We start from the raw sequence: 9482 nt of genomic DNA on the forward strand, positions 1-9482 counted from the left end.
AAGGATCAATAAATAGTTTTTTTTATTGAGAACAATATATTAAAATAAATAAACAGTTAATTTGTTGTAAATCAGCATTATCATAATAAAACAAAGTGTAGATTAATTTGACCAGAGAACATAGGTAGTACAGCCTAAATAATACAGACTTGCTAACAACTATTGAGTCTCATGTTAAGTGTTACAAATACATACTTCAGCATGCATCATCAGTGATGTTAACTGGGGTCGTAAGGTGTTTCGGGTCTGTTCAACATCATACACCCTCGCCCAGTAGACCCAGCCGAGGCCGATTAAGACCCCGACCCGCGTCCCAGAAGCAGCCGCTCACGGATCAGCCCTTCTACTCTGTCTGCAACGTTGCCCGCGGAAGGGCCGATCACGCCCAATCCGCTGCAATAGAGCTAGTGCTACACCGCAGTATTGCGAGACCCTTCGGTGCATGGAGGCTCCCGGCCGCTCTCCTCCTTCGTCTCACCAGGCAAAGCATCCGTGTTAATACTATTCATGGTTTTCAAAAATATTGACAAATCAGTAAGTACTTTACAATGCAAAAAGGTTTAGTATGAGGTCATCCACATTACAAGCCATAAGGGGAAAAATCTGTTTCTCAGAATGTATAGCACACATTTAATATAAATCAATGATACTCAAGGCCAAATATCATTCACTTAGACTTAGAGGTATTAGAGCAGATTCTGTAAACACTGTGCGGCCCATCAGGGAATATGAGTAACAATTGGATTTGTTGTGGTTTTGACAGAAGTGGTGGGACTTCAGCAGGTCCCCATGAGTTGACTGTACTCCTGTTTGACACGGCTGTAGACGGGATGGTAGAAGCGCCTGTCCGGTGCCATCAGGTCGGTGACGATCTCGGTGTGGTCGGCATTAGGCTGCAGGTACAGAGACACCTTCACAGACAGCGAGGTGAGGAGCTCCGAAAACCTTGTTGAAGACTCAACAGGAACTATAATGTCACTGGTTCCATGGAGCAAAGCAAAGGGTGGCACTCTGAGAAGAGAAGTCAAAAATATTGGTATTTTGTACTGTGAAAATGTCAAATAAAAACCATGATTTCACTTATTTACAGCAGATCTACAGAGGTGGGGGGAAAATGCAGTTGCAGAATGCTAGTTTCAGTCTACTTTAGTTAAAGTGCCGTTTTATTTTCTAGTCTAGCAGAATCATCCAAGGCAAATAATCTTAAATTGTTGAAAGCATTATGCTACCGAGAGATAGTTCCCCGCTTTGGGAAGTATATGCTTTTTTTCTGACACCCCCCCCAATTGTACTTGGCCAATTTTCCCCCCTGCTGCCCCGATCGCTGCTCCAGACAGGGAATCTACCACTACACTACCCGTACACCCTTGGGAATTACATGTTAAGTGTTCCCTATGCTGTTACACTCTGCTTTCCCAAGGCCTGAATAATAAATCTGAGTACGGTATACATATTATATTATATATACATATTAGGCCTAGACAGATGTACATAGGTTTGCTAATATATCACATCAATATTGGCCTTTTATTAAATATCAGCCAGTCATGTCGTTCATCTGAATGAATGACTTCTGGGTGGATGAACAGATTTTGTCTTCAGGTATCCACTAAGTCATCATTAAAGACAATCGCAGTGACAAAGTCAAAACAGTTGAATTGTGGCACCTTCTCAGCTTGTCCTGGCTGAAGGTTCTCAGTATGTGTGTGGGTGAGTAGTAGGGGAAGTTCTCCACTCCGTTCATGGCTTTGTGCATGGTGGAGACGTACTCCACGGCTCGCATGCACTCGTGCTCATAATGGTCCATGATGTTGTACACGCCGCTCAAACCTGTCCGGGGAACAGAACAGAGATCAGCTACTTCATTCCTACAAAATACTGGATGTAAATTTGGAAATAAATGTCAAATGTATGAAGGAGACAGATCCTTGAAATCCTATTTCTTTGGAAAAACTGCATTTGAATAAGTAAATTTCAGCAACTGTCAAATCACTGCAATGCTATCAGCTCAAGGCTAAGGAAAGGAAAACAAACAATAAATCAGAGGTCACAAAGTATCTTGGATTCAGGTTGTCGATTCTTTAGCATCAACGTTTGACTGTTCCTGAGACTCGGTGAAGCTCTACACAACACTTACCAATAACTCCTCTGATGGCAACTGTGAGCTCCTGCTGCTTGCTTGCCTCCATGAAAAGCTCCTCTCTGGTCTCAATGAGAAAGAGAATGGTCAACGCACACAAATGTGCACCAGCTGAATGGCCGATTAACACTATGTTGTCCTACGGAGAAAGAAAAGGGACAATGTGTTGTTACATACATATTAGTTACTATGAAACATATTTTGTCCAATATGTACAACATACAGTACATGATACAGTATGTTCATTTTGCACTTATTGATTTTTTTGCCCTTTATTACATAGTTCAAAGTAGAGAGAGATAATAAACACTGGGGGAGAGAAGGAATGACATGCGACAAAGTTCCTGGGCCGGATTTGAACACAGGACATTGTGGTTACATGGTACGCGCCTTGGACCACTGTGACACCAGGACGCCCCCTTGTTCGTTTTTTAATAAAGTACAAAGAGCAACATACAGTATAGCTGGGTTCGACACTACATGCATTTTATTCTATTGAGTAACCCTAACTAATGAATAGTCAATTAGAATCAGTTTTCCCTCAATTTCCAAATAACAGTTAAAAAAATTACTTACTGCGTCAATCTTGAACTTCTGTCGATTCTCTCGTGCCCAAACCAAGCAGTCAGCAATATCTTGAACCATCCCTAAAACATTTGCCTGGAAATTAAATGAAAGCAAAAATGTCAAAGTTTAGACATCACAATAAAATGTCCAATTTAATCTCTCATCCGTCATGTAGGGTTACCTCAATGCAATTATCCAGGGAGTACCGAGTATTGTTCATACATTCATACTGTAAACATACTGTCAGCCCTGTCTGTGTGTGTAGCCAGGAAGCCGTTACCTTTGGATAGGTGCAGTAGTCGGGACAGATGACCGTGGCGCTCAGCTCCTCAGCCATCTGCCTGGCCAGCAGACAGTATATGGACCTGTCCCCGGAGCCCCATGCACCGCCATAGATGAACACCACCAGGGGAACCGGCTTCTCTGTGGACCGGCCCTCTGTGGGGGGGTAGTACAGGTCCAGCTGGTTGCTTCGACGGCCATAGGTGATGCCCTGTCAAGTGTCCAAACACACAACTGAACGCTGACACAGGTTTGTGTCTTGAGGTTGAGGGTGATCAGATTTTTAAATGACCACATTGAGGCATAGGGTCCCATGCATTATTATTATTATTATTATTATTATTATTATTATTATTAGGGGGGACGACAAGTGGTGAAAGCTGGGATATACGGTAAAAGGGCACTATTCGTAGATTCTTTTCACTGATTTGCTGGGACTCTTAGCTTCACAGAAAATGTTACTGTTTCCACATTCATTTGTACATTAAATTCAAGGACTGTTCAGTGATTTTCAACATCTTGTTTGGTGACATTTAATGACTCAAATTTAGCTTTTGTTGTTAGACATGACATTGATCAAAATTAGACATCACGGAGGCCTCATGTATTACTCATGATCCGTCATGTCGAGAATTCATTGAGAAATACCTTTAAAACTTCTGCTATATCAACACAAATATCCATCAGAGTAGCCTTTTCCTTATTTTATGTTTCTTAAATCCACAAACTTTAAAGGGTTTTCAAGACCCATGGAAGTCCTGTGTTCCAGAAAAACCCACATGTCTAGACCCTGCCATGCAAAGACAAAACTAAACAGACTGGACATTAACACACCTTTTCATAATGCTTACGGTTCTCGTCATTCTTGTACCATGACTTCCACTGAAAGTAAAGTTTCCCGTACTGCAGGTACTTGAGTGTTTCCAGTATGGCTCTGGTCAGACAGTATATTCGCCTGACGGAAAAGACAAACAGGTGAAGTACAAGGTTAATGAATAATATGAGTAAGAAGTAGAGGAAAAGCCGAACTGATGCAATCTATACAAAAACAGGATCATCATCACAGTCATTACCTATTTTCTTCCAATTACTATTTGAGCCACACGTTGTCATTTGATGGAATTTTTTCTTTATGTAAAATAAAGGAAGAATAGCATAATTCTGTGATCTTGTGACAAAAAAAGAAAAAAATATCCACAGTCATTTAATAGTTACCTAGGTTTTAGAGCTTCTATGTACTTTCTATAGCCAGGCTTGTTGGGCCAGCCGTACAACCACTGGGCAACCAGCGAGATGGAGTATGGGAGGCCGACCAGCAGGGCGCCTGCTGCTACAGGGAGAGACATGTGGGGCTTCAACCCAGTCCTTCAAAAAACAAATAAATAAAATAAAATAAAAAATATATATAACAGTTCAAAACATTTACACACAATGTTCAGATATTACTTTCACAAAGTATTACAAATATTATGAGACAAATTAATATTAATACTGTAATACATTGAGAGGCTCTTACATGTTTTATCCAGTAAGGCGCCTTCTCTACAGAAAACAAATAATACAAAAAGGAAACTATATAAATATCACGATCTAACATGATTTCTCATTTTTATAGAAAGTGTAAGTAACAGCATCCAAGCAAGATGCACACCCCCATCTGCAGTTTGTTCACAGCGGGCGCCCCCTACTGGGATGCAGGAGGCAATGAAGAACTATATCAATAAATACGTAATAAAATAAAACCCTGGTACAGATTGTTTAATGTCACATTGTGCTACTTTCACTTGTTTTGGAATAGCACGTGTGCTACTGGTGCTACTGCGATGGCAAGGGTTTACGGCGTTTGATTTCTCCTTGCTGTAGCGTTATTGTAGCAGAAACAGAGCAAATAGCCTACGTCTTCGTTCTTATACAATCGTTCCACCGCACCATTTCCTGTAAACTAGGCCGATCGGTCTTACACGCCGTCCAATTGTTACGTTTAGAACAATCAAGATGGTTCAAAAATAATAACATAATAATAATAATAATCGCATGCATTTTCGTTTCCCTTTAACAACCTAACGGGAAGGTCAGGAAAAGGAGAGAAGCCGGAAGACCGAGTAACCAACCTAAAATCACATGTAGCTCTTTATCTCGCGGTCGTTCTTTAAAGTTATTGTGATTTCTATAACGTCCCGTGTATCAAAAGACAAAATCTGGTACCACGACTCACCAAGGTCTATTATGTCGGTGCAATTCAGCCCAGAGGCATCTCATCCTCCTCCAAAAAGCCGGGGTGTGAAATATACACAGAGTACACGGAGAGCCGAGAGAAGACCGTCACTTCACTTCCCGTTTTGGAGCTTAAATTCTCTAGCTAGTTTGACATCTTCCGGTGTAACTAGTTTCAAACGTCCTCCACACAACATCTTTTATTTTTTTCACTTAGCATCCCAGCAGAGAGGTATGTGTAGTTTCTCGGTGAGCTATTTGCAGGCTGCAGAACAACGCATTGGACTGGACATGGCTTCAAATGAGGTCAAAACAAGTTTGTTTTGTATCGCTTTCGCACATGCGCAGTGTCTGCCACTATGCGTGCAAAGCAGTGCAAAGCAGTGCAAAGCAGTGCAAAGCAGTGCAAAGCAGTGCAAAGCAGTGCAAAGCAGTGCAAAGCAGTGCAAAGCAGTGCAAAGCAGTGCAAAGCAATACAGGTGCGGCAGCGGCAGTCCACACCCAGCTAGTACAACCTGACCAACGAGGTTGAAACGCGTTGTGTTTTGTTGCCCGTGTTTATTTCCTTTTTTCTCTTGATTATTCTACAATTAAACTATCTTTAAAATGCTTATTCTGCCTCCAAACTTCAATCCCTGTTTGTCCTCCCACCCTTCCAGACATGTAGCATACACTCATGTCATTTCAATAAAGTGTAGGCTACCTGTCAATGTCATTGGAAAATGGGGAGGAGGAAAAGGCAGGTGCCTTTGTTAAATGAGGCAGAGGTTGAATATGAATGAAGGCTGAAAAATTAAGTTTCCTAAAAGCAGTGGTGTATAAAGTACTGGAAAACCATAAGATATCTTCCCAGAAAAAGACTTTGGTAAAAGTCAAAGTCACTCATTAGAATACTACTTGAGTAAAAGTCTTAAAGTACTTGATATTTTCTGTAAAAGTAATTTTCTGATATGAAATGTACTGAGTGTATTGAAAGTAAAAAGTACAAGTAAATGCTGCAAAAAAAATCAGAAAAAGACATGCCTGGGCTTGAGTGGAAGTCTATTTCTTCTTCTTGACTTTTATAGCCACTGGCAAACAAGGTTATGTTGCATTACAGCCACCAAATGGAATGGTATGTGGATCGTGAATAACGTAACTTGCAAACCTGCAAACCTGATTGCTTGCAGGCTATGCAATTTCTTCTGATTTTACTTTGTAACTAAGATGCTTGGGGGAAATGTAGTGGAGTAAAAGTATCCATTTTATTTGGGAAATGTAGTGGAGTAAAAGTGAAAGTTGACAGAAATATAAATACTCAAGTAAAGTACAGATACTCAGAAAAAATACTTAGGTACAGTACTTAAGTATTTATACTTAGTTACATTACACCACTGCCTAAAAGCCCCTGAGTGACTGCTGTGAAAATCTGTACAGAAGAATTCCTGCAAACAATGAACATGATTATATTGTGCTATGGAAGCCAAATTATATGGAAATATAGCTATATCCTAATTTTCTTAAATTACCTTTAAACAAGTAGGCCTAAATGTAGAGGTAAAAACATTATATATGTAATCTACCATCATAAGCTCCCATCATACTCTAGCCAGTGGAATAGTCAGCCCATGATGACCAATACAAAAAAGTCTCTAAAGTTCCAAAGAGACCAATGAGTGAGCCAGGTTTTCATGATTTGATTGTACATTGAACTATTCTCATCAGTGTTTAAGGAGAGCACTGTTGTAAAAGTGATTCTGAAAACTCTGTGTGTCACTGGTGTAAGGGGGTCCGGTTCTCAAAATAGGATCAAGCTCGCGTCTAACTGAACCAGACCCGCTACAACAACAACAGAATGGCTTTACACAAGAATTATCATACCAGAAGTCAAACAAACGGGAGTGCTTACCTGGGACAGGTTGGGGCACTGACAGATAGACGGCCTGGGCTTCAATAGACAGCTCAGTCTGTGGTGTGGAGGCCAGCTACAGGCAGCCTCCGCTCATAAGACGAGGGAGGGAAGGCTCTAGTCTAGAGAACAGCCGTGACAGAGCATCCATGGCTTCCTTCAATCACCAGCTAAAAGAGAGGGTGTGCACCTGAAATGCCACCTCATATAACTATCTCTAAGCCAACTCCCACTTCCAGTCAAATGTCAAGTCAAGTCAAGTCAAATTTATTTGTATAGCACATTTCATACACAGATGCAGTTCAAAGTGCTTCACATAAAATGGTCACATGACACAACCTACCAGGGGGTACCTGACCATCACACCTGTGACACTGGCTTCTCTGTGGAGGCAGTATCCTTCTCCCTGTTTCCCCCAGTGATTCCTTCACATTTATTAACTGTCAGCATTACATTTTCTGCCTGTATGGCATTGGCAAAAACACAAGCAGTATACAAATAGGCTGTCAAGGAACTACTGGTAGCACTTTACATTACAACTTAGTAACAAAATGATAATAGTGTGATAATAAAGATGTAATAATTACGATAAACCACGTAGGCTATATAGAAATGTAAAAGCTCATCTTAAAAAAGGAACACCTCACCCTATAAGATCAAACATAGGCTATACATTTTCCTCTCACCTGTAGTGCTATTTATCCATCTAGATCGCTTTGTGAATAGCAATATGTAAAACATGCCATTTTTCTTATTATTTTTATTATGTAACATTTTCTTGTTTGGGAAGGAGCGCTTTGGACTGTTGTTTGAGGTGCTCTTTGGATAGAGGGATTGGCCTATGGGCATGCTGTGCAGGGGGCGTGCTCTGTACTGGCCTCGGCTGGAGCTGGATAATATTGAAATGAACAGAGGTCAAAGAGATGACTTGATGACATCATCAGTTACAATCCATATAAATTGTAAACATTGTCACTGCGTGCAGATTTGCGGAAATATGCAAATTGATTCTTATCGTTAACAGTTTGGTTCTAGAAATACCCCGGAAACAAAGAGTGTTTAAGGGAGTGTAGCCCCAACGCCATGGGAACAGACTAGTTCAGTAAATGGAATTTTACTGAAAGGCCATACAGCTCAAGGACCCCCAAATGGTCCCTACCTTGTAGTACCATGGACCCACAGTTGATAATATTTTGCCCAAAAGGACCCATGGAAGATATTTGTTGTTGCTGATTTAGCAGATCTCTAATTGCTAGTAAATTAGGCTAAATAATACAGAAATGATGCCATGTACCTATGCCAATTATGTAATTTTGTCAGTGATCCAAAACCCTCCCAAGGACCACGGCTCCCTGGACCACTGGTTTATAATAATCACATTAATGTCTCAAGGATAATGTGGTAATATGAAAACGACATGTAGGCTATCATCTTTATTATTAACCATCTGAAGCAGACATGATGTAAGATATGATAGTTTGAACAGACTGCATCCACTAATAGTGAAGATAGTGTCATGCTGCTACTGTTGTTGTTTCGTTAGTTTGACCATCAAAAATGTTACAATAGGCCTACATTGTTTTTATGCAAGTCATATTTTTCATACATATTTTCATAGACGACTAAACTAGTAAATAAGCATGGCATTTTCCGTATGTGTTTTGGAAAGATAAACCATCTCATTTGTATCATGATTCAAGTTTCAGTGTGTGTGTGTGTGTGTGTGTGTGTGTGTGTGTGTGTGTGTGTGTGTGTGTGTGTGTGTGTGTGTGTGTGTGTGTGTGTGTGTGTGTAACCCTAACCAATGCCATCACAGGTGCTATTGCTTAATTTGAGCTCAAATTAAAAACACAGAAACATAAATTTAGGGTAGGCTATTTTCAAGCCCATTTGTACCCCCTCATTTCCACATGGACACACATCCTCTACAGACCCAACTGGTTTTGGACCAGGTCAACATTTGGCCCATGAACATTCAGGCTTGTAATGCTGTTTGTTGTTGTTGTTGTTGTTGTTGTTGCTTGTTTGCACTGGGACACGCTTTAATTGTTAACACTGTTATATATATCTGGATGGCTAATTAAAAGGTAGACGGGAGCTCAGTGTGCAGACCTTTTTTATTTTTTACTGAACACTGTTATACTCCATTTGGTTTCACACAACTTTCTTTTTGTTGCAAATAGACAAAGTGGTACGCAAAAAGAATTGGGAATAATAACTTTTATGATGGTGTAACTGCAGGGATCATATGGAGTCCCTCTCTGCAGGCTTGGTTGAATAGAGAGGAGCTTTTTTTGATGGCCTGCTGACTGATGAATCTACAGTAACTGTCTTAGTAAAAAGGGAGACGCTGTCTGAGTCTGTGCCAGGCCAGCATTATGAGCAACTGTC

General features: G+C 40.6%; 1 protein-coding gene across 4 annotated transcripts; it reads right to left on the reverse strand.

Moving 5' to 3' along the window:
• Positions 1-36: 36 nt before the first annotated feature.
• LOC310783299 (uncharacterized protein) lies at positions 37-7248 on the reverse strand. 4 transcript variants are annotated; one of them, XM_083644127.1, is made up of 9 exons: positions 7092-7248; positions 4506-4531; positions 4205-4354; positions 3824-3944; positions 2988-3200; positions 2717-2800; positions 2138-2279; positions 1668-1830; positions 37-1011 (listed from the first exon to the last, which is right to left on the reverse strand). In XM_083644127.1, coding segments are annotated over exons 2-9 (1110 nt in total). In that variant the 5' UTR covers positions 4508-4531; positions 7092-7248; the 3' UTR covers positions 37-776. The 4 variants fall into 4 exon arrangements, with proteins under 4 accessions (XP_083500253.1, XP_083500252.1, XP_083500254.1 ...); XM_083644126.1 differs by lacking the exon at positions 7092-7248 and adding an exon at positions 5205-5387; XM_083644128.1 differs by lacking the exon at positions 4506-4531.
• Between the last annotated feature and the right edge of the window lie 2234 nt (positions 7249-9482).

Source organism: Poromitra crassiceps (genome assembly GCF_964638095.1).
Source record: "Poromitra crassiceps genome assembly, chromosome: 10".
In the NCBI taxonomy this organism is placed as follows: domain Eukaryota; kingdom Metazoa; phylum Chordata; class Actinopteri; order Beryciformes; family Melamphaidae; genus Poromitra; species Poromitra crassiceps.

Excerpts from the sequence above, each read along its gene's own strand:
- LOC310783299 (XM_083644125.1), bottom strand. The coding sequence starts at position 5,248 with ATGAGATGCCTCTGGGCTGAATTGCACCGACATAATAGACCTTG. Across the intron at positions 2,280-2,716 it reads AGAAGTTCAAGATTGACGCA|GACAACATAGTGTTAATCGG; the intron begins GTAAGTAATTTT and ends CTTTCTCCGTAG. Across the intron at positions 1,831-2,137 it reads TGCCATCAGAGGAGTTATTG|GTTTGAGCGGCGTGTACAAC; the intron begins GTAAGTGTTGTG and ends TTCCCCGGACAG.